We start from the raw sequence: 24,115 nt of genomic DNA on the forward strand, positions 1-24,115 counted from the left end.
GTCACCAGGTCAGGTAAAGGGGGAGTTCATCAATTTTTCAGCCTAGAGGTGGAGGTGAAGAAATTCCACACAGGCGTAATCTCTTTGAGGTTAGTTTAAAACAAATTAATATAAAGCATCAAATGAGTCTCTTGTGTTTCCATCCAGTTTAATTAATTACTAAAATATTTAAAAAGTAATCTGATGTTGGGTTGTCAGTGTTACATTATTAGTGCATGATAGTCTCATATGACAATTTTCTACAGGCTCTAAGCACACACTGAAGGAAAGATTTGTCCCAAATGGACGATTTCTCACTTTCATATACATTAAAAAAAGGTTAGCTGTTCATTTCAGTGACATTTCTACGTTAGATCCGTATGGGATTTACAGGTACAACACTGCCCTCCTGCGGCCGTCTCCAGTTATTACAACCGGCACAGGACACCCATCTGTACCCCCTGGGCCGGAAGGAGATACAGCGGGTGCTCGAGAGTACAGCCACGGACGCGGTAAGTTGGACGTTGCCAATGAAAATAAATTGTATTTCAGTCAGTTATGAGCTATATCTTTTTGACAAAGCGTGAGTTGTTGTATGAAGCTACCGCGGAAATAGGATGACATCGCGTTGTGGCTCAGTCACATGGTGTTCGGACCGTCCGTCGTGAAAACCACTTTAACCAGACTCATGCTGCCAGTGACCAGTTTCCCCGCGACCCGCTGACCTTCGTCCTTCGTCTCAGTATGCCTCACAAAAGCAAAAAGGACAAGGTAAACAGGCTTTGGAAGCAAGTGCACTTTATTAAATGTCAGCTTTAAATAATGTTTGTTGTGCTTAATTTGTTTTATTGTTGTTTAGGAATCCTCCAAATCTGGAAAATCTAAAAATAACGGAAGTAAAAATGGGCCTGTTGAGGACAAAGACGTAAGTGTTTTTAAACTTGTCACTGTCCAGCCAGAGTTTGCATTGGCCACTGTATTAAAAAAAAAACAATAAAATATAGTGTGTGTGAATGGGTGAATGGTGTATCATCTCTGTAAAGCGCTTTGGCCAGTGCAACACACTGTGAGAAAGCGCTATATAAAATACAGTCCATTTACCATTTAAATACAAACTGTGATACAGATAAATAGAGGCTAAATTAACTAAGCTGCACAGTGTCACTGGTATGATTATTGTAAATAATATAAAAATACACTACCAATATGTTAAATACCATAACATGTTGTCAGTGTAAAACCAGTGGTGTGTAGTGTTTAGTTAGTTTTGTTTTTGTGTGTGTTATTTGGTGTCATAATCAGCCTAGAGGCCTAGAGGTTCCCTGGAAACGTCTTTTGGCCTTTAGGTAACCAGTGTTTATGTTCTACTCAAAAGATTAACTTTAATGCTAAAAACATAGGTGATTACATGTCAGACACACAAACATGAAATATATCACACATGCACATGTGAGGTGCATGGGTTAGGGTTATCATTCATCTGTTTTTGTGTTGAGTGACTTTTTCTCCTCATGAATTGTAGATGAGGCTTTTCATGTGACATCACAGCGTGACCTTATGACTTTGTTCTCTGAAAATACTTGCCGATGCCTAACTCTTCCCAGCACGTGTGGTTTGGCTTCTGAGTTTAACACTTGGTACTGTAGCGGCAGTTTTTGTCCTTGTGTTTCCTGGCGCACGTTGGTGATGTTGAGATTGGCGAGACCAGTTTGATTCACTCCTGGACATGCTATTTGTTTCCATTGACAACTTTATCAGCTCCATCTGTGCTCAGTTATTCTGCACACTGAGGTCCTTCACAAACTCTTGTCAGCAGATGCAGTATAGTACACCACCGGCTGTGATCAGGTTGCTTCACTGAGAATCACCTGATCTGATCCGGAAAGGAACTTGACCTTAACTACAGCACCCTGACTCCTTTTCCTCTCCTTTCCTCTGGACTCCATAGTGACACTTGAGTAAAGTGATTCCTGTGTCATTTCCTTTGGGTTGAAAACTACATTGCCTTACCCTGTCACAGTAACAGAAGACCTTTCTCTGGGACTCTTGTTTCTGCAGGGCTCCATTAAGAAAGTGCCTTCGGCAACTCAGCTAATGAGGGTGAAGCAGCCGGTGTCACACTCGGCCATGAAGAGGGAGAAGAGGTTCAGCACTTCCTCTTTCCCCCTCAGTGCTAACAGAGAGCTACAGAAACTGCCTGCACTGGCAGGTATGTTTCCTTCACTGTGCAGCACTGGTGTAAGAAGCTATCACTCTCCTCTTCCCACTTTCTTAATATGCAGCTCCACTACATTTTCCTCATCTGTAATAACTCATATACATAGATAAGCTTTTACTCCTCTCCTGGAAAATGCTAGATGACCACTCTCTAAGATTGCATGTTTGGCCTATATGCATGAAAGGAATCATATTAACAATTTATAGCCGTGATGGATCTTCACAACCATCTTTTTAACCTTGAGGTCTTGGCTCACTACATAATTTATAGAGGCGTAGACTACCCATCAGCTTTATCTGTAATGCAAATGATGTGCAATCAGCTGCATCTCTAGCCGTACCTGGGAGAAACAGATATTACCCCCGGAGGGCTTTGTGCATGTAAGATAACTTTGAATGGACAACAACAGATAGGAAGGCAGCAAATTTTGGCCATCCAATAATAACTCAAAATGTAAAACCAGTCAACCATAAACTATACACTCAAACACATCTTGGAGCATTAGATGTGTCAGAGTACTGTTAACACTTCAACCTATAAAACAGCCTGCCAAAGCAAATCTGATCAACTGGACTTGTGCCAAAGTTAGTAGTCAGCAAACTAACCATAATAATAATAGCATGGCTAACTGGCTCCACTGACAGTGTTATGATTTGCTGTATTGACTGCCTCTGTTATCACACTGATGCTGATTCTTAGATGAGACAGTGAGGTTGAGGTTTGAACACTTTCATCAATGTTTCATGGCTTCTTTGTTTACACTCAACATTACAGACAGAGTCTGGGCTAAGTGGATTCCAGAGAGCTACTGTATACCCAGCTACACTTTGTTTTCATACCTGGATGAGCAGGGTGGTGTTACAGAGAAACAATAGTGTAATGGTGACATAGTGAAGAATTTCACAACTTTTATTTTCTAGTTGTGTATTAAAATATACTCTGTGGTTTGAGTTGTGAGAAGAAAGTGAGTGGAGAAACGTGCATGACCAAGCCTTGAATGTCATACAAATTACTCTCCTGATAGTTTAAGGGCTGCTCTGTGATCTTAGGCTTTACAGATAGAGGGCAGATGCTGTCAGCGTAACTACTTGCTCATTCAGCCACTTGCCTCATGCAGTGTGACAGGCATGAAAGTAATTTTGTGTTTGTCTGAGAGAGATAGAAAGGGGGAAAGCATGACTCTCTGGGTTGTGCTGCCATCTTCTGGTTGAAAATGGAAGCGCTGGTGTTTCCTTGGCCATAATGTTGAGATTTTTCAGTTCATTATTTTAATATGATGTCCTGCCTTTTCATTTGAGTTAAACCATATGACAGACATTATATGAAGAATGAGGCTGGTAGAGTTCTTTATTGTCAACAAATTCCATAAAAAGATCTAAATCTGTCTTTCCTACTTCCCTCTCCCGTCTCTGGCCCTCAACCCCAGGCCAATTCATTACCCCTGAAGATGGGAATTTTTAAAAGCCAGCCAAAAATGGTTTGTGTAATTTTTTTTAAAAGCTTAAGTAATACCCTAAAACAGATGGGCACTTTTTTATGACAACATTCTGATAAAATAGTGATGATAAAGAAAGAAATAGTTATGATAAAATAGTGTTTGGGACTGTCCGCTACAGATTAATACATGGCTTGTGTACCAGAAGGTATTTACTCTAGCAGAACCATGTAGATGGGATTCACACAAAATGAACTACAGCGCTCATGTTCACAGAAATGAAGAGCCATGTCGGCCACTGCATCAGCTGTATAAAGATTTATTGGCTCACTGATGTGTTATGGCATAGAGGAAGCGCTTACTGCCATGTATATATTACAGAACATGCTTATCAGCTGCAGGCCCAGGGTTCTGAGACATCCAGGGGGCCCTCAGTATAAAGTAATATTTCTTGTTTCGAAGTCAGAGCTCAGTTAAAAGACAAAATGACCACAAAAGGTGCCAGACAAGAAACAAAACAACTATGTAGTAACACAAAATGGCCATAAAGAGAAACAAACAACCCTCAAAGGGGACACAGGACAACCACAAAGTGATGCAACAAGACTACAAAGAGGAAAAAAATGACCATAAAGACATGAAAAGCAAATCATTTTCTGTTTGTTTCAGTCTGCTTTCTGTATAGGATCGTGGGGCCCTTTTACCTGTCCTCATCTCATAATCCACCCATACCTACTGAATATAAGGTTAAACATAAAATACTTGTTAGAAGGATCTGTCCTTTTTTGGTTTTAGTCTTTTCATGGAATTTGTTAACAATAACAGCTTTTTTGTCTAACAATAATGAGCCCTGGGGTACGTCTCACCCAGCTAGGAGGAAATAAGTGGCAGTTTCAGAAAATACCAGCGTCCGTTGTCATGGTTGTGGAATGCAACGGCACCTCTTGGAGAGGCTTTGGCCACTCAGTGAGAGAATGCAGAGAGTGAGACCTGCCTAGCGATATATTTGGTTAACTTACCACCACACCTACTGAGGCAACAGTTACCTGTCAATAAGAAACTGTCAGACTAAATCACATACAGTACTTTTGGGTTGTAAGTCGTAAAATGTATCTGTCGTGTCCACCAAAATATTTGGCATATGAAGCTCAGAATGTTATCATCATGTGGTGCTTTTTCAGTGTTAGACTCATTTGATAACAGCTGTAACATCATGAACTCTTGGTTGGAATTCTTAGGGATGAACAGTGACTATTGCTGGAAAACAGCACAGTCCCTTAGGTATTGAACTACCATGACAGTGGTGTTATGAGCCCCACTGTTATGAAGTGTCTGATCACCCTTGTGGTGTGAATGTGATGTGTCCCCTGATCAATCACATGAAGTGTGAAATAAGAGGGAAGCTAGTTTGTTATGTAAAGAAGAAATGCAGATTATTCATTTGTCTCCTTGGAGTGTTGGTTAGGGTAATGAAGGTTTAGTATATGTATACATGCCCTGTATCAAATTCTATACTTGCGCTGTAGTCAAATTCCTCATGCGTTCCACACATCTGGCCAGTAAGGCTGATTCAGATGATATAAAGTGTCAGACAGTACACTATCAGCTTACATGATGCCTAATTCTGTAAAACAAACGAAGAGTCAGCAGGTAAACTTTCCGACCTGTTGTGAATGCTGCATGGAGTTGCAGCGGCTTCCTGAGTTGTGTGCCAGTTGCATTTAATTTTCTGTCATCTCACTTTCATTTCCTGTTTACAGCTAATTTTGCTAAGCACACATACCTCACTCAGAATAACACAATGCAGCAAATTCTGCCATTGCCCTGAGTAGTGTGTGAGTCATAAAGCCCTCCTCATAAAATACATTATACGGAGTCACCGAAGGTGGTTGATTGTTGCTGTTATTTGTGTGTGTAGCCATCCATTTCATGTTTTTAAGCTGTCTTATCGGACTGAATCAAATAATTTATTAGATATCAAGGTGTTGTTTATATTCTGCATCACATCACACTGATGTGTGAATAGCTTTGAACAGCGTTTTACTGAATTTTGTTATTTTTTCTTAATGGAGAGCACAGAGTTTTGAGCCTCCTGTTGTCCTGTCCTCAGTTCCTTATGTGTTTTTCCTTGTCTCTTTCTGATCCTCATTGAATCCAAACCTTTGATTTTCCCTCTGACCCTCTCCTCCACCTCCCTTTGATAATGAATCAAGCAGATATGACAATGAAATACTTTAAGATTCAGCGAGGGCCCCTCTCTCACACTCAGATTATTTCCAGCTGCTTATACCAAGTCAGATTATGCTGAAAACCCTGCTAATGGTTAAACTGTGGAAAAGACTTAAGCCAGTCTGATTCAAGCTTTGTAGCCGGACCAGTCTTGCAGAGCGCCACCACAGACCAGTGAGTGGGGAGGAGGAGCTGGAGCAGAAACCCCAGTGTATGCCCCGCCCACTGTGCATCCCCTCAGCCAATCACCCTCCCTCTCTCCCAGCAGCCTTTGCCCTCATTGCTCCAGAGCAGCCTGAGCTCAGCCAATCAGCTGCCTCCTTCACTGCTTACATCACAACCTATCCAGTTCCCTCCAGCAGCACAGAGCTTCATTTTCTGCTCTGCTTTTGTGCTAAAATGGAGGCTGGCCTCTCGCCCTGAGTGGATCGTCTTCCTGGTTGAGGCTTAGATGTTGACATGCAATAAATCTGGAGACAGGATGGTTGTGGATGCACCTAATTCTAATGGGCCTTTTCAGCCGGTGGCTCTCATGCACTTTAGAGGTATGTAAGGACAAATTATTCTTCCTGTATTGTCCTAGGGAATTAAGAGGAGAGGGAGCTGTGTGTTGCTGTGCTCCTCTTCCACTGGTTACTGCTTGGTTAGTCAGATGCTTGAGATAACATCATTGTTGCTGTGGTTCGAAAAACATGCTCTGTTGTATTTGAAAACGAACCGGGGAGTTGTTTGTTAGGCTTTGTGTGCATAGCTGTGAGACACGGAGCTACATAAAAATCTGGTTTTACTAGCTAGCCGCTCTGTCCGCCCATCCCCCCGCCAAGCTAGTGATGTCAAAGGAAGTGAGGTCATAGCCTAGTGAAGGGTCTTCTCTTTAGTTTTTCATGTGTTTCAATGTAATTGTGTGTTTCTGTGTTTATGTCTGCAGTTATTGTCACTCCTGAATAAGACTCGCATACTGTCTGTCCGTCTTCATCTCCCTCTCAGCTCTTCCACTTGGCCCAGCATTTTTGTCACACTCCGCTTCATCCGGTCACAAATTGGTCACAGTGAGGAGGCTGTAGACGGCCACTGTTTTACAGCAGGCAGCAGCCCCCTTGTCCATCTCACCGCCTCTTTTCCTTATAAGATGATTATGCATCTTCAAGACAGTTTTTTTAGGAGAAAAGAAAAGAGATTACATTTTTCTTCAGTGCACATCTTAGCCCACAAACACTGCTGTTAATATGACCCTGCCATCTTTGTCACAGCAGAGCAGTAATGTTTTAGGATTCCAACATTGGGCCTGGCCTCATGATGTGTGTGTATAGTGTATTCAAGTGCATTCAGTCATGTTTGAAAGGCTGGGTCTGTTACCACTGTATTCAGGTGCAACCCAGTGTTCTATCAAGCCTCAGGGAATTATCGATTACACTTTATTGAGCCACCGAGGTGACTGCCTTGAATGACAACTCACTGTCAGGGAACAATAAGGTTCACTGCCTCCTTTTCTCTTTCCACTTTTTGTGTCTCTGTCATTATAACCCTGTTCAGACCAAGTGTCTTCTATCCTAGTCCTTCCAGACTGTGTCTACATCCAGTTGAGACGGACTGTAGTTTACACCTGGCATCTGAATGTGTCTCAGATTAATGTTTGACTGACCACTTGAGTGGTTTCCACTCTCCTCCTCTTGTGGTGTCTTACCCTTGTATAGAATTTATAACCAGCGTCTGTGCTTGTTTGGTTTAGACAAATTAATGGTATTTGGAATATTTCGCACACAGCACTATAGGTGGCCGGCACTTTGAGGAATGCATTTGCATTCACGCTACACACTGCCTATTTTAACACGCAAATCATTGACCTCAGTGTGTTTTGGCTTGCATTCATTGGTCTACATGATGCGTTCTCAGCTGTTTCTTATAATGCAGCCAGAACTGTTTTAATGAATGAATGTGGCAAAACTAGTTTTTTACATGGCCATCAAAAGTGTAACAGTTTAATACAGCTACAATAAATAGTAATCAGTCAGTGTTTACATTGATCATAACATGCTGCCGATAAAGCAGAGTGGCAAACCAGTCCTAACTCCAGACTAGCAGCTGTTCATTTGACCCATTTACAGAGGAAAAATAGAGACTGTGGTTCCATTTATTTATATTTTTATTTCACAGGGGGCATTAAGATATAGTTTTTGTGTACATGTGCCATGTCTGTTCCCCTCTTAAGGCTCTGTTTGTTTCGTCAGTAGAACTCACGCTGGAGTTACCATCGGTTTTGGGATCACAACACTGGGCCTTTATTTGTTACACAACAACCCAGTGGGTATTTCTAGGAGTGTACAGAAACTTTATAACACAGACAGACTTATGTAATCGAACAAGTCAAGTCTGACACGGTCAGGGGTGCAAGGCAACACATTCCAGTTCCTAGTACAAGTAGCACAAATTCCAACAAATGTTATAACACAAAGCTCATGCCAGGGAGAGAGTGCACTGAAAAGTAAACACTGATGAAATTCTTCCTGAAATTGCTGTTCACTTTGTGAAACAATTCTTAGCTGATTTTGAGTACATAATAGAGATGAGAAATGTCTTTGCTGAACCAGTCTTTCTCTTGTTTTACTAAGGCGTCCTGGCACTCATAGTGTTTTCCTGTTGTGACAGCACTTTTGTCCAGCAAATCTTTATTGAAATGGCTGATAATGGCAGCTCACACACTTGCCCTCTTTCCTCTGGAATTCCCAACATCTCGCTGTCATCAAGATTAATTGACTTGACAGACGACACAGAAGTATGCTTGTGTGTGTCCCATCCAAATTTCCACTGTGTCTGAAGAGGATACCTTTCCTCTTACCCAGAATCTTCCTATTTGCAAGAATGTCAAGCACCTTTGGTGTTAGAGTGCATATGTGTGTGCGCACGCACACGCACCCGCCTCTGTTCTGTGTTTGCCTTTGTCACAGTCTGTGTTCATTCATTGAAATTAGGACCTGAGCAAATGGGTTTAGTAGTATATTATCTTGATATGTTGAGCTTATATCAAGTTTTTGATTTAATGTTACACTTCGTACGCACCTGTGTGACGGCGTTACTGCCAGTTTTTGTTTATTAATTTAAGTGTAATTAAAACGAGATGGAAAGCAGCAGCATAACAGAAAGACTGAATTAATTTACTGCAAATAATATAGTTTTGCAGTAGGTACTGTACATTTTTGGATGCATGTAGCATTTTTATGTTTTACGCCTTTTCCTTGTTTGAAATATTTCACATTTGCTTATCTCAGTAAATGGAATTGTTTTACCCATAGATTACTATGCAAGAGGAATAGAATTAATCTATTTTTATTTATTTGTTTTTACCTCTGACGTTTATACCATATATATCTGCTCTAATTTGGTTCACCCACTGCGTCAGTGTCCTCATGTGCAGTCATCCTCCGAGCCTCAGTGCCAACCCATTGTTAAATCCGCACCCTTTACTAAGGAGTAATTATAGGGAAACACACTGTTTACTGCACTTGGATGATTTATTGGGGTTTAACACCATAGATGGAGGATATGCTGTGGTGTACTGTATATGGTTTTTGTGTAAGGAGGATATTCTCTCACTGCAGTCCCGATGGCAGAAACAGGGCAAAATCTCAATGTAAAGCAGCTGCAGGTGTCATATCCTGTGTGTAGGCACTGATTCAGTAAAAACATCTACCTTCTGTCAGATACAGAGCATACCTTACAAGGAGAGGTATTAATGAAAATATTAATCTGTCAGTCTAACCACATTTATGCCTGTTTGTTTGCTGTAAATCACCAGCAGCCAAGTGAGAACATCTTGATCTGACAGACCTCTTATCTGTATTGCATGCAGCTCCTTCTGGCCGTTACATGAACCCACACCTGACATTATGAATTTGCCTCTTTTATTACAGCTGCAGCTGGGGAAAGACAGAGCCAAACATACATCAGTTAGTCAGGGAAGAGACTCTTCCCTACCTGGAGGTTATCAAAGGTTTTGTTAAAGCATACAGGAATTGAAATAGAAAATCTTTTTAAAAAATATACCTGTTACTTTACTGAGGGGTATCTAATCTATAAATGGAGTTAGAGGTTATTGTGATATCCAATTTTAAAAGATAAAGCAATTATTTGCATCTTACCATGCAAATCTACAAACCTGTCTGTGTGAGCAGACAGAACTGCTCTGCATTGCCAAAGGTGGCATTGGCTCCGGAGTGAGTGTTGCTACACTTTTAATAAGAAAACAATAGCTGAGCAAGTGTGAATCAGATTTTGGGGATAGCTTTTTACTAGACTTAACAGTTTGACATTTTGGGAAATGTGCTTATTGTCTTTCCTGCATAGAGTTAGATGAGAGGCCTGACACCCTTCTGATGTCTGTCCAGTAAATACAGCCAGTTAGCTTGGCTTAGCATTAAGGCTGGAAACAGGAGAAACATTTCAGGCAATGCAAACAAAACCAAAGCCTTGTGTCTTTTAGAGATCCTGATTTCGTTAATGATATAAATTGTGCCACAACAGCCATAGTTATGGTAGCAGAGGGATATGTGAATCATAAGAAAAAGTTGTCACATAACTACATAATGACGGTGTCACTGTGTGTTGTTACTGCTCCACATGAGCAGGTAGGACTTTAGAGTAACCAAAATGGTGGTTCCCTCTTTGTGTCATCATGTGTGAAGTGTTGACTCTCACGGAGATTGTTTGTTTACAAGCCTGTGCTTTTTTGGAAATGTAGCGGAAAGGCATGTTCTCAAACTGCCGTGGACAAATATAATGATAGACTTAAATAGCTAGGGTTTCCTTTATAAATATCTTTTTCACAGTGTGTGTGGCAAATGGCTCGACTGTGACTGTTCACCTAGTTCCCAAAGCCTCCATCCTCCTCCTCCTCCTCCACTCTGTTTTCTCCTCCTCTCTGCTCTGTTGTTATCCTCCCCCTGGGCTCTAACCATCTCAGCCTTTCTCTCAATGCACTTTAGTCTTCATGACTCATTTACCAGGCTACATCACACTCTTGCTGCCTCCTATTTTTTTCTGTAGCATATCACCGTTTTAGCTGCCATCCTTGACAGTTAAACCACCCCCTCCTTTCTCTTGTGACCCCCTCATTCTTTGAACATGGCTCCATTTTCAGATATTCTCAACTGCCTCATTTCATCACCACTGTGCACTTGTCACCACTCAACTTGTCAGTCATCCTTGGGCTCTTTTATCCCGTTTTAATTCCATTCACTGGCCTCACTTTTTTCCCCTCTGATCTTTCATTAGATGTGGCCCCTGCGGAGCAGGAGAAGCTCTTCATCCAAAAGCTACGACAGTGCTGTGTTCTTTTCGACTTCCTGTCTGACCCGCTGAGCGATTTGAAATGGAAGGAAGTGAAACGGGCGGCGCTGAGCGAAATGGTGGAGTACATCACCCACAACAGGAATGTCATCACAGAGCCAATCTACCCAGAGGTGGTTCACATGGTCAGTAGACTTGAATGAATGAGGGGCACAGGTTTGAGTCTATATTAATAGTATTTTAGCAATCTCCATATAAAGACTGAAACAGACAATGAGTCCCCTCTATTCATGGTTTGTCTGTCAGCTGTCAGTCCTGGATCGGCTTTTTTTTTTTTTTAAAAAAAAAAAAAAACACACCGCTGCGCTGGGAGACACGTTCTTTCATTACCAAACCCCAGACCTGACCATGTTGCTCCAAAGTCTCTAAGCAGCCATAATTTCCTGAAGTCGGCACAAGTCCGAGTCACCTGCGCATGCGTGAGATCTGGTGTGAGCGCTAAGCTTTGTTTGCATTCTGCTGGCTGTCACCCAGCGCAGTGGCTTGTTCCACTGATGTGTTTTTAATCATACCGGAACAACAACGGAGGTCTATGGCACAGACAAATATGTTAATCCAGGACTGACACACTGACAGGACTTTTAACAACGAATAGAGGCAAGTCATTGTCAGTTTTAGTCTCTGTATGGAGATTTCTGAAAATTGGTTGTTGATAAATAATTAGTTGAAGCTCTAGACTGATTTTGACAGAAGTTTTTGTTTGAGTTCCTGGTGCAGTCATTTCAGATCGATGCAATTATTTATTGGCTAAGAAGGTCTGCTGTCACCATTCATATTATTTTATTTTTAAAGAATGAAAGAGGTTAAATCCACTGGGGAAATGGGAAAAAGGCGTTTGTTTCTTATAAAAGTTGAATGTGCCATGATTCATATAAAGAAACCTTATATTTTCCTCTGTTTTGCCAGTTCTGCCCACCTACGCTCTGTACATGAAAGTGTTTACATTATAAGAACGTCACTCTGACCAAAGTTTAGCAGAGGCAACAGCGGCTTGTTTTGAATTAATGGAAGAATTTATTTTACTTTGATTTACCGCAGCTAAACTCAACCAGCAGAGAATCTGAGCAAAACAAGATTATCATGATAACAGACGTCACACATGGGTGGTGACATATAAACACGATGAAAACACTGAGGTTTGCTAATATTGTGTTTTCAAGGAAACAGTAGATTTGCTATAATCAGAGATAAGACATTTCCATTGCTATGATATCTCCACACCTTGTTCTGGGTTGTGCTGCACAGCCCGGAGAAGCTGTCTTCCTTGTAGCTTGTCTTTTCAAACAAGGCTGTCGGTGTTGTAGTAGGCCACCTGCGCTGTCCCATGATCTGCCTGGCAGGGAACAGCAGCCCACAGGGGAGTCATTTGACACTGTGGGAGACCAGAAACACAACACACTTGGATTATTGTGGGCCAAAACCTTGGAGGCCAATTTTCAGGACAAAGATAACATTAACCTAAAAGGAAAAATGATTTTACATTACCTGAGATGGTACATTTCATAGACAATTTAATTTATTTCAGTTATTTTTTTCCGAGCAGCAAAGGCTCAAGATTCAACAGAAAATTGGAAATACATGACATTAACACGTTCCTAACCATTTAACAGAAGGGCTAGGAGATGATTAAATTAGTTCTACTCAAATGATGGTAGCACTTATAATCAACCTTTAAGCAAACTTTACACAAGCATGTGCATCTCCAATGTAATTACATGTGGCATTACTCTCTGTGATGCAGACTCTGAGGAGGCTCTGCTGTAGGTCTCAGTAACAGAAATGCTGCTGTTACTTTGGTTTGCATGGCTTGATGTAAAACTGTGCATTGTGTAAGCAGAGTAGAGTGAAGTTAGGTAAAGCAGAGTGTATGAAAAGAATTCTTCAAGAATTCTTCAAGTGCAGTCGCTTGGTTTACTTTCACTGTTGGTTTTCTTATAAATAAAGACATTTATTGAAGAATTGGAAGCTTCTGACAGGAACCAAGGTCTTGCTGTGTACAGTGATGTGAAAAAATTAGGACACCCTTTGAAAGCATGTGTATTTTGTAACATGTTTTAATATATGGTTATTTAATCTCAATTTTAACAATACAGAGAGATTCAAGTAATACAAGTAAAACTGAAGAAAAGTCTTTTCAAGATCTTCTGTAAATGTAATTCTACAAAAATGCCTATTCTGAGGAAAAAGATACACACCCTCACATGTATGCCCTCTTAAAATGGTTCATATCATACACAGGTATATCACACCAGGTGCACATAATTAGTAGATCGTTACTCAGCATTTTGAATGAGGCTTGCCCTATCTAAACCTCAGACATTTAGTTTGGTGTGCTCCTGACTGTTGAAGTGAGAGTGAGCACCATGGTGAGAGTGAAAGAGCTGTCAGAGGCCTTCAGAAAAAACATTGTAGCAGCCTATGAGTCTGGTAAAGGATTTAAAAAGATCTCAAAAGATTTTGAAATCAGCCATTCCACTGTCCGGAAGATAGTCTACAAGTGGAGGGCTTTCAAAACAACTGCCAACATGCCCAGGTCTGGTCGCCCCAGCAAGTTCACACCAAGAGCAGACCGCAAGATGCTAAAAGAGGTCTCCAAAAACCCTAAAATGTCATCTCGAGACCTACAGCAGGCTCTGGCTACTGTTGATGTAGAAGTGCATGCCTCTACAATCAGAAAGAGACTGCACAAGTTTAACTTGCATGGGAGGCGTGCAAGGAGGAAACCTTTGCTCTCTAAGAGAAACATCAAGGCCAGACTGACATTTGCCAGAGAGAATGTTGACAAAGACCAGGACTTCTGGAATAATGTTCGTTGGACAGATGAGTCCAAAATTGAATTATTTGGACACCAGAGCAGAGGACATGTTTGGCGTAAACCAAACACAGCATTCCAGGAAAAGAACCTCATACCAACTGTGAAGCATGGAGGTGGAAGTGTCATGGTTTGGGGCTGCTTCGCTGCAGCAGGACCTGGTCAGCTCACCATCATAGAATCCACCATGAATTCTACTGTGTATCAGAAGGTGCTTGAAGAACATGTGAGACCATCGGTTAGAAAATTAAAGCTGAAGCGGAACTGGACCATGCAACATGACAATGACCCAAAACATACTAGTAAATCAACCAAAGACTGGCTGAAAAAGAAGAAATGGAGAGTCCTGGAATGGCCGAGTCAAAGTCCAGACCTGAATCCCATTGAGATGCTGTGGGGTGACTTGAAAAGGGCTGTACATGCAAGAAACCCCTCAAACATCTCACAGCTGAAACAAGGGTGTGCTATCTTTTTCCTCAGTTAGAATAGGCATTTTTGTAGAATTACATTTACAGAAGATCTTGAAAAGACTTTTCTTCAGTTTTACTTGTTTAGTTGTATTACTTGAATCTCTCTGTATTGTTAAACTTGAGATTAAATAACCATATATTAAGACATGTTACAAAATACACATGCTTTCAAAGGGTGTCCTAATTTTTTTCACATGACTGTATGTATTTGGTTATTAAAAAGTTTTATAACCTAACCTGTTTGTTTTCAAACTTAAATAGATATTTGAAACAGCTGCTGCATGTTGTCTTAAATAGCATTCTGTTCGGGGGAATAAACGTTTTAATTTCTCTTCCAGTTTGCAGTGAATATGTTCAGAACATTGCCTCCATCGTCCAACCCTACTGGAGCGGAGTTTGATCCAGAAGAAGATGAGCCAACGCTTGAAGCTGCGTGGCCACACCTCCAGGTTGGCTTTTTAAAATCATCTGGAAAACAGTGAGATGTTTCTACATGATTACCCTCAACCCAGAAAGGCCTCAGTTGCAAGGCTAAAGCATGCTGTATTTATTCTCTTTATATACTGTACATATAAAAATAAAAGAACGAACAGCCGGACATTCTCATATTGATGTCTGCTCAGAATTGAAAGGAGAACTGAAGCATATAGATGTTTGTGAGAGACCTCACCACGGAACAATGAATAGCATGTATACTTGACCCTGATTTTGCTTGAATTCCTTCCCCTCATTCCTTTTTTTTTTTCTTGTTTATGTTGCAGCTCGTCTATGAATTTTTCCTTAGGTTTTTAGAATCACCAGATTTTCAGCCTAACATAGCGAAGAAATACATCGACCAGAAATTTGTTATGCAGGTAAGAAAAGAGTATTTTGGCAAACTCTAAGTCTGCATAATAAAAAAGGTCACCTGTGAGACCCACCTTGCACTGTGAGTGTCACTGTGGTAACATTTCAGTTTTCTTGCAGCTCCTAGAACTATTTGATAGTGAGGATCCCAGAGAGAGAGACTTCCTCAAAACTACCCTGCACAGGATCTATGGAAAGTTCCTTGGCCTGAGAGCATACATCAGGAAACAGATCAATAACATTTTCTATAGGTCAGTGCTGTTCTCCCACTTCTGAGATTATGTTTGAATGTGTATATGACGATAACTGGTTGATATATGAAACATTTTGATAGTTAATGTAGAGTCTGTATTACCACTAGTCCCTGTTTGTTCTCACAGGTTTATCTATGAGACAGAGCACCATAATGGCATAGCTGAACTACTGGAAATACTTGGAAGGTATGACCCCCTAGTACAACCTTTGTTAAATGCAGCTGTACTGTTGTTGTGGTGCAACCTTTATATCATGGGTAGGCAATCCCAGTCTTCCAGGGCTGCTGTTTTCCAGCTGTCCCTGCTCTACCCACAGCTGATTACCTGGATCAGGTGTGTTCATTCAAGCAGAAGCTGGAAGATACCAGTTCACTTTGCCTTTCCTCATTCCACCTTCATCTAGGATGGCATCTTCCTCAAGGACAAGGGATTGCCTACCCCTGCTTTATATCATTCAGTTGTTCTTTCATTTCATCAAATCCTCACATGAAAACAATCCATGAAACTTAACTGCACATGATTTGTTTTAAATGTAAAAACAGCCCAAGTATGAGCAATTATTAATGCATTCCCAGCTACATAATTATTCTACGCTGCTTTTCAAATGTCTTGATAGTTTTTTTTTTTTTTTATGTTTCACAGCATAATCAATGGATTTGCCTTACCACTAAAGGAAGAGCACAAGATTTTCCTGTTGAAGGTTTTATTGCCTCTGCACAAAGTCAAATCACTCAGTGTCTACCATCCACAAGTAAGTTTGTTGAACACAAAAGCAAACATGGGAAGCTTAACGTTAGATTTCATATCATTTTCAGATGAGTAGCTGCATGGGAGGATAAAGCCAGCACATACATTATACAATGATGACGTTGTGTTTAAATGTATTTAAATATTCTTGTCCAAACCTTCTTGAAGTACAATCCACCGTCACGATCTTGTATAAATTTGTGTTTAGGACCTAAGACAGAGCCCGAGGGAACTTTGAGAAGGGAATCGTAGCTATATTATAAACTTAGCCACTTAAACCAGACAGACGAAAACTATGGTCGATGAGGCTGAATAAATCAGAACATGACGTAGAATGAAATATGAACATGAGTACAAGAAACCTCAGGCTTGTCACTGGATACATCTGGGAACGCAGAAGCTGAGGCAGTACTAACAAAAGTAGAATATACTGTAGGTGCCTTAAGGCAAGCCTCAAAACTGTCCAAACAAAACACAGTTCTCAAAGCAGAAAGCAGGAGAGCCAAATAACAGCGCTGGTGAATAACTAGAACCAGAAGGATCACCAGAGTCTGTTTGTAAACATAGTAACATGAAAACCTGAGATGAAACTACTGACCAGAAACTGCAACCTGTACATGAAGGTGATGAGCACAGAATGTTGACCAGGAGCTGTGAGAGGGAAGTGATACAGGTGAATAACTCGGCCGATGGTAGCATGAAAACAGAGCAATGTGGAACATCAATGCTGGGCTGGGGTACAGGTCAGTCACACTGTTTGCTTCTCCTAGAGGCAAATTGGCAATGAGATGAAACGCAGGTGAGTGTAGGTGGAGTGAGTGATGAGCAGGAAGTCTGAACAAAGACAGGGGCAGGGTCAAACATGACAAGGAAAAAGGAGGTGGAGACGGGGCACACACCAGGACTGTATGACATCTTCTTCTTTTCGTGCAAGTAGCAGGTCGTCCTATAAGGTTCTGGGGTTGCGTGGTCCAGCTAGTCGGTTTCTCAGGCATTCCATGTCCCCTGCCATGTTTTGGTTATGCAAAAATGTACACACTTTGACAGTTTAATAATCTGTATATGTTTTGCAGCTGGCCTATTGCGTGGTGCAGTTTTTGGAAAAGGACAGCACTCTAACTGAGCCGGTATGCCCAACACTGCTTGCTGAAACTCTATATAATGCTCACAGTGATTTTAAATTTTGAACCCTGTTTTAGGCTTTTTGGTTTTGCAGAATGATGGGGTCCAGATTTAATTAAATGGCTAGTTCATGGACCCATACTTACTTCTTTTTACCCCCTAAGTTGCTCTCATCTTTTCTTACATGGCTGGTGATGCAACATTATCATTATCTTTCTTCATCATCCTAACAGGTGGTAATGGCTCTCCTAAAGTACTGGCCAAAGACTCACAGTCCTAAGGAGGTCATGTTCCTCAATGAGCTGGAGGAGATCTTGGATGTCATCGAGCCCTCTGAGTTTGTTAAGGTGCAGGAACCTCTCTTCAGACAGCTGGCCAAGTGTGTGTCCAGCCCGCACTTCCAGGTAACTGATTGTTTATAACAGTCTTACCGTTATACCTTAGGGAATAAGCTATTTAGGTGCCTGACTGAAGTGCTGTGTATTGCTATGTGTAGGTGGCAGAGAGAGCCCTTTACTACTGGAACAACGAGTACATCATGAGTCTGATCAGCGACAACGCAGCAAAGATTCTGCCAATTATGTTCCCTGCTCTCTACCGCAACTCTAAGACCCACTGGAACAAGTAAGATACACGAGCTTAGCATCTCCCCTCAGGCTGTACCAATGTCCTTAAATGCACTGAGTCGCTCACACACTGATCCCTAAAGTGTATGTAGAGATTTGACCTTGGTCACAGAATGGCCTCTGATGCATGTCCTTTAAAGCTACCTGATTTATTTTCAGCTGTTAGAGGGTCTATTGAGACTCAAAACAAACTGACACCATAAGCTGCTACTAACTGCTGTGTGTGTGTGTGTGTGTGTGTGTGTTCCCAGAACCATCCACGGCCTCATCTACAACGCTCTGAAGCTTTTCATGGAGATGAATCAAAAGCTCTTTGATGACTGCACACAGCAATTTAGGGCTGAGAAAAACAAGTAGGCAGCGATACAGACTCTTCTCCCACTCAATTAGTTGTTTTTTTTTAATGTCTGACACATAATTGCAATCAGCCCTAAGACCACAGCTGATTGAGTGTTGGGTTTCACATTTAAACCAGTAGAGTGAAAGAGATCAATGACGGGAGGTTTGGTGCTTTCTTTAACAGAGAGAAGGCCAAGTCAAAAGAACGCGAAGAGGCTTGGATCAAAATCGAGAACCTCGCCAAGTCAAATCCACAGGTGAGCAGCGTGTGCCGTCCTTTTAAACACATCTGTTTTCCTCTTCCTACCCCAGTGTGTGTGAGTGTTTGTAGAATTATTAAGTGTTTTGTGTTTTCTGAAGGAGGGTTTACTGCTGAATTGTTCAGTCTCATCCCAGTTAGGTTTACTTAGACTGTTCATGCTCTGATGTGGTAGTTAGTGCTTTCCAACTAAGACTGTTAGTTAAGACTGGAAAGATACAGATGAGTAGAATGTATCTAGTTGTAGTAGTAGAAATATGATGGGATCCCATTCTTTAAGAAAAGAAAGTGTAAAATGTCAAACTGTTCCTTTAAAAGTGCATAGAAACTGCAGTTATTAACCCAAAGAAGTCAGCATCGGTGTTTATGTGCCACGAAAGACTGGAGTCTATTTTAAATTTTTATTCTACTATTCGGCTTTTTCATAATCAAGATTTGCTGTAATTCTCAACAACTCAGCTAAAGCATAAATCTGATAACTACAGTAGATCCGAGTTACTTATTTTAATTAGGTCAGAGCTTTTTGATTCCTTCTTCTTTGCATGCAGCTGAAAGTCTTTTCTCCACCCTTTTGTGTTTTTGTTTTTGTTTCCCTTTCTTTTCAACATAGTTCTCTATGTATGTTGATTCCTTTGACCTCACTAGTCCTGTAGAAATGGAGATGGATGTCCCTTTGATAGAAGATGTTCAGAGGCTAAAAAAGACAGTTGAGGAGGGTGCAACTCAGGTAAACCTGACTCTCGGTTTCTGTTCATCTTTCCCACTACAATAATAGATGTCTGCTATTAAAGATTGCAAAGTCCTCTGACCAAAGCTACTTGCACTGTGGTGATTATATCTGTATACCTTCTGTAAAAAATGTCATTTTAAACACTGGAATCAATGGTTTTGTTTTCCCGTGCATGTTGTCTAAGTATCATGGATCCCCAAAGTATTCAGTCTGAATTAAAGCTGCATTAACCGGATTTTAAACACTGTCTGGAATATCAAGTGAAAGTGGGACAGGAGGTGGTGTGTCTCTTGTTATTCCAGCTTTCTCTACCTCGTGTTTTCAAAGTATGATGTGTAAATCAGCCCCGTCTGCCATTGATCTTTAACAGTGTAAGAGGCCGTCTGGGAGAACAGAGTTAAAACGCTGTAAGATTTTATTCTAAGTCATCCACTCAGTCATTGTTTTAGCAGACTTGAATTTCTTCAGTGGGGGAGAAAGTGGTGGGGTCTTACTGCTTGTGTACAGTGCCTTGCGAAAGTATTCGGCCCCCTTGAACTTTGCGACCTTTTGCCACATTTCAGGCTTCAAACATAAAGATATAAAACTGTAATTTTTTGTGAAGAATCAACAACAAGTGGGACACAATCATGAAGTGGAACGAAATTTATTGGATATTTCAAACGTTTTTAACAAATAAAAAACTGAAAAACTGGGCGTGCAAAATTATTCAGCCCCCTTAAGTTAATACTTTGTAGCGCCACCTTTTGCTGCGATTACAGCTGTAAGTCGCTTGGGGTATGTCTCTATCAGTTTTGCACATCAAGAGACTGAAATTTTTGCCCATTCCTCCTGCAAAACAGCTCGAGCTCAGTGAGATTGGATGGAGAGCGTTTGTGAACAGCAGTTTTCAGTTCGTTCCACAGATTCTCGATTGGATTCAGGTCTGGACTTTGACTTGGCCATTCTAACACCTGGATATGTTTATTTGTGAACCATTCCATTGTAGATTTTGCTTTATGTTTTGGATCATTGTCTTGTTGGAAGACAAATCTCCGTCCCAGTCTCAGGTCTTTTGCAGACTCCATCAGGTTTCCATCCAGAATGGTCCTGTATTTGGCTCCATCCATCTTCCCATCAATTTTAACCATCTTCCCTGTCCCTGCTGAAGAAAGCAGGCCCAAACCATGATGCTGCCACCACCATGTTTGACAATGGGGATGGTGTGTTCAGGGTGATGAGCTGTGTTGCTTTTACGCCAAACATAACGTTTTGCATTGTTGCCAAAAAGTTCGATTTTGGTTTCATCTGACCAGAGCACCTTCTTCCACATGTTTGGTGTGTCTCCCAGGTGGCTTGTGGCAAACTTTAAACGACACTTTTTATGGATATCTTTAAGAAATGGCTTTCTTCTTGCCACTCTTCCATAAAGGCCAGATTTGTGCAGTATACGACTGATTGTTGTCCTATGGACAGAGTCTCCCACCTCAGCTGTAGATCTCTGCAGTTCATCCAGAGTGATCATGGGCCTCTTGGCTGCATCTCTGATCAGTCTTCTCCTTGTATGAGCTGAAAGTTTAGAGGGACGGCCAGGTCTTGGTAGATTTGCAGTGGTCTGATACTCCTTCCATTTCAATATTATCACTTGCACAGTGCTCCTTGGGATGTTTAAAGCTTGGGAAATCTTTTTGTATCCAAATCCGGCTTTAAACTTCTCCACAACAGTATCTTTTGCAAGGAGGAATGGGCAAATATTTCAGTCTCTCGATGTGCAAAACTGATAGAGACATACCCCAAGTGACTTACAGCTGTAATCGCAGCAAAAGGTGGCGCTACAAAGTATTAACTTAAGGGGGCTGAATAATTTTGCACGCCCAATTTTTCAGTTTTTTATTTGTTAAAAAAGTTTGAAATATCCAATAAATTTCGTTCCACTTCATGATTGTGTCCCACTTGTTGTTGATTCTTCACAAACAATTACAGTTTTATATCTTTATGTTTGAAGCCTGAAATGTGGCAAAAGGTCGCAAAGTTCAAGGGGGCCGAATACTTTCGCAAGGCACTGTATAAACCGACAACCTAGCAGTTGTCTTCGTGTCCACAGAGTCACAGTGTTAGTAAGATGGACAGTGCACAGATTTTATTGTGAGCTGAGGATGAATCCGCACTGTGTAATAGGCCAACGGGATTTAAATGAGGAAAGATCTCTGTCTTTACACTTATGACTCATTGATCATAAAAGCAGTCACGTTAGTAAAGATAGGTCTTGGGTAACAAATGATTAGGCTGCTATTTAACTGGGATTTTTATCCTTCTCTCCTGACCTAAACCTCTGAAAACGAAGATCCGGTCCTCAATCTGTGCTGTAATAAGGGCTTTATGAATGAGGAGATGAAACAGCGTGTTAGACAGCTACTTGAGACTCTGCAAGAGGAGAAGAGAAAAGCTGGGTTTGTTGAGTCACAAAGTTACCGCTGTAACTGCCTCAAAGCGATATCCATTTCTGGAACTGAATATCCAGCGTTTCCCTCAACTCTGAGTGAACAAACTACTGGTTTTTGCTTAACCTGCTTTCTTTAATACCCCCCGAATAATGTGTATTTACTTTAAAGTTCTGTAATCTTTTGGCCCAGTACACAATGCTTTAACTGATTTAGTCTTTGTTTTCCTCAGTTAATTAGATTTTGATGTATGTAACCGAATTGTGTTCAAGCCGTCCGTGCTTTGTCTCAAAGATAAGATCACAACAGGAAGAGTTTGACATGTTGACAGAAGATAATTAAAAAATTATAATAACTGCTCTTGCTGGTTTTCTCTTTTCTGTCTGACAGTTGCAGCATGACCAGCGGAAAGAGCGACCAATGATGCGACGCAAATCCGAGTTGCCTCAGGATATCTACACCACAAAAGCCTTGGAGTCCCACCGCAGAGCTGAAGACATGTTGACCACCCACGATGGACTCTAGGTCCCCGCCACCTGCCGGCACTTGGTTCAACTGCCCCTTCTACCCTCGATAGCCATGGACATCCTCCCCGCCCAGGTGTCAGAACTACACTGGTGACCCATGTTGGGCTCTTGATCCTTCCTCCCACCATCAGAATTCTTAGTTCTTCATTCCTGTTGACCCAGTCAGAGGCCCCATGTTCGCCTCCCTCAGATTTCTGCTTTCTCAGGTTATTTTCTTTATTTGGAGAGGAGTGTGTGTGTGTTTGTTTGTGTGTGTGTGTGTGTGTGTGTGTACGTACGTACGTCTTTTAGCCCTTGCCACATCCGGTGTGTTTTCCCATTATTTTGTCCATCATTTCCTCTCACCTTCCTTGCTCCTTCCACCTCCTGTGCACTCACTGTAAATGTGGAACCTAGGACGCCACAACTCTGGTTCCTTCATTCCCTCTTGCAAACATTCACAAAGGATCGGACGTGGTTATATAGGAACCGACTGACTTGCTGTCTAAGGATCATGCTCTGGTCTCTGCTTGGTTCTTTTCTGTCAAAGGGAACAAAACAGAACCTGTTGGTCAAATGAAAGACGAGACTTTCCTGTCATCTGTCGTATACTTCTTATTTTTTTGCTCAATGTAATGGACATCTTGTCAGTGCCAAGACACTTGTGTTCTTCGTTTTGTGTTTTCTGTGACTTTTAACAGGGATACATGCCTTTGATTTTTGTCCTTAGCCTTGCAGTGTCCAGGAAAGATGGTGAGAAAGAGGAAGCTATCCTGTGGACATCTGACTCTTTCCATTTTATTGTTTTGTGCCATATGTCGCTATTTTATATGCTTGCTTCCTTATGTTCTTTGGCAATATTTGAAAACCAGACCATAGTGATGCCTAGATGGTTCAAACAATGGTACTCACTGCTTTTGAGTTTAATAGATGAGGATGAACCTGAATGGAAGCTGTTTGTCTTTGCTACCTTAGTCGCAGTAGCAGTGTCCTGGGCTTAGCTGTAGCAAGATAAAGGGGTGTGTGTGTGTGTGTGTGTGTGTGTGTGTTTTTACACACTGTAAAATGAATGTAGATGATTATTGACAGTGATGAATGGGAAAAAGAGGCACAGATCTGTACTGTATCGTGTGTTTCAGCACCGAAAAGCTGCACTCTGTTGGGTTTTTTAGCAACTGTTACTAAGTTAGGACCTCTGCTTTGTTTCTTTACAAAGATGACAAATGTGTACTGTATGCTAAGATTTTAAAGTCCTTATTAATTAAAGATAGGACAAATTTATTCTCAAACATCAGAGCTAGTGAAAAGGTTTTTTTTTTTTTTTGGTTTTTTTTACAAACTGACATCTGATGTTACACAATGTACTTGATGAGAGCTACCAAAAAATGGGGAAATTTGGAAGGTGGAGCATGTTTGTGTTGCTACCGGTTTTAATTTCAGATGCCGGGTTATGTACGTCGTGACCTTCCCAGCAAGAAAGTTGGAAATGTCTTCCAGTCAGTACCATTGTTTAAACTGAAGTCTGCTACATTTCTTAATCTTTGATGTGTTGTGTTTCTTTGTCTTGTCTCTGAAGGTTAGCGTGGCTGTCGGGCTTTTTTTGTTTGTTTGTTTGTTTTGGCCAATCAGGATGCCCATAGCTGAAACAGACAGGTATCAAATGGCCACAAAATGCCAGATCCTGAAAATAAACTGAAATAGTGACTTGGTTTGTTAATTGTATTAATACTGTATTTGCTTGAGTGCAAAAAGATGTAAATTAAAACTACCATGTTAAACA

The 24,115-nt window shown here is 41.1% G+C and overlaps 1 protein-coding gene across 6 annotated transcripts; it reads left to right on the forward strand.

The window, feature by feature from the left end:
* The first annotated feature begins 420 nt into the window (after window positions 1–420).
* ppp2r5ca (protein phosphatase 2, regulatory subunit B', gamma a) lies at window positions 421–23,054 on the forward strand. Of its 6 annotated transcripts, XM_020591017.1 has the most exons (17): window positions 421–491; window positions 581–750; window positions 839–904; window positions 2,038–2,188; window positions 11,130–11,329; window positions 14,825–14,935; window positions 15,248–15,340; window positions 15,453–15,583; window positions 15,713–15,772; window positions 16,229–16,337; window positions 17,407–17,460; window positions 17,689–17,859; window positions 17,952–18,079; window positions 18,333–18,434; window positions 18,605–18,677; window positions 19,290–19,406; window positions 22,220–23,054. In XM_020591017.1, exons 2-17 carry the CDS (start codon window positions 724–726, stop codon window positions 22,352–22,354), a joined length of 1,728 nt encoding a protein of 575 aa, XP_020446673.1. In that variant the 5' UTR covers window positions 421–491; window positions 581–723; the 3' UTR covers window positions 22,355–23,054. The 6 variants fall into 6 exon arrangements, with proteins under 6 accessions (XP_020446673.1, XP_020446672.1, XP_020446676.1 ...); XM_020591016.1 differs by having other exon boundaries at window positions 445–750; XM_020591020.1 differs by having other exon boundaries at window positions 445–750; window positions 19,325–19,406; window positions 22,220–22,304.
* The last annotated feature ends 1,061 nt before the right edge of the window (window positions 23,055–24,115 follow it).

This window comes from Monopterus albus, unplaced genomic scaffold (assembly GCF_001952655.1).
Source record: "Monopterus albus unplaced genomic scaffold, M_albus_1.0 scaffold13.1, whole genome shotgun sequence".
Lineage (NCBI taxonomy): Eukaryota > Metazoa > Chordata > Actinopteri > Synbranchiformes > Synbranchidae > Monopterus > Monopterus albus.

What these genes read in the sequence shown, in the direction of transcription:
- ppp2r5ca (XM_020591017.1), top strand. Translation starts at nt 724, where the DNA reads ATGCCTCACAAAAGCAAAAAGGACAAG. An exon ending in ACCAGAAATTTGTTATGCAG is followed by an intron (nt 15,341 to 15,452) that starts GTAAGAAAAGAG and finishes GTTTTCTTGCAG; the next exon opens with CTCCTAGAACTATTTGATAG. An exon ending in ATCAATAACATTTTCTATAG is followed by an intron (nt 15,584 to 15,712) that starts GTCAGTGCTGTT and finishes TTGTTCTCACAG; the next exon opens with GTTTATCTATGAGACAGAGC.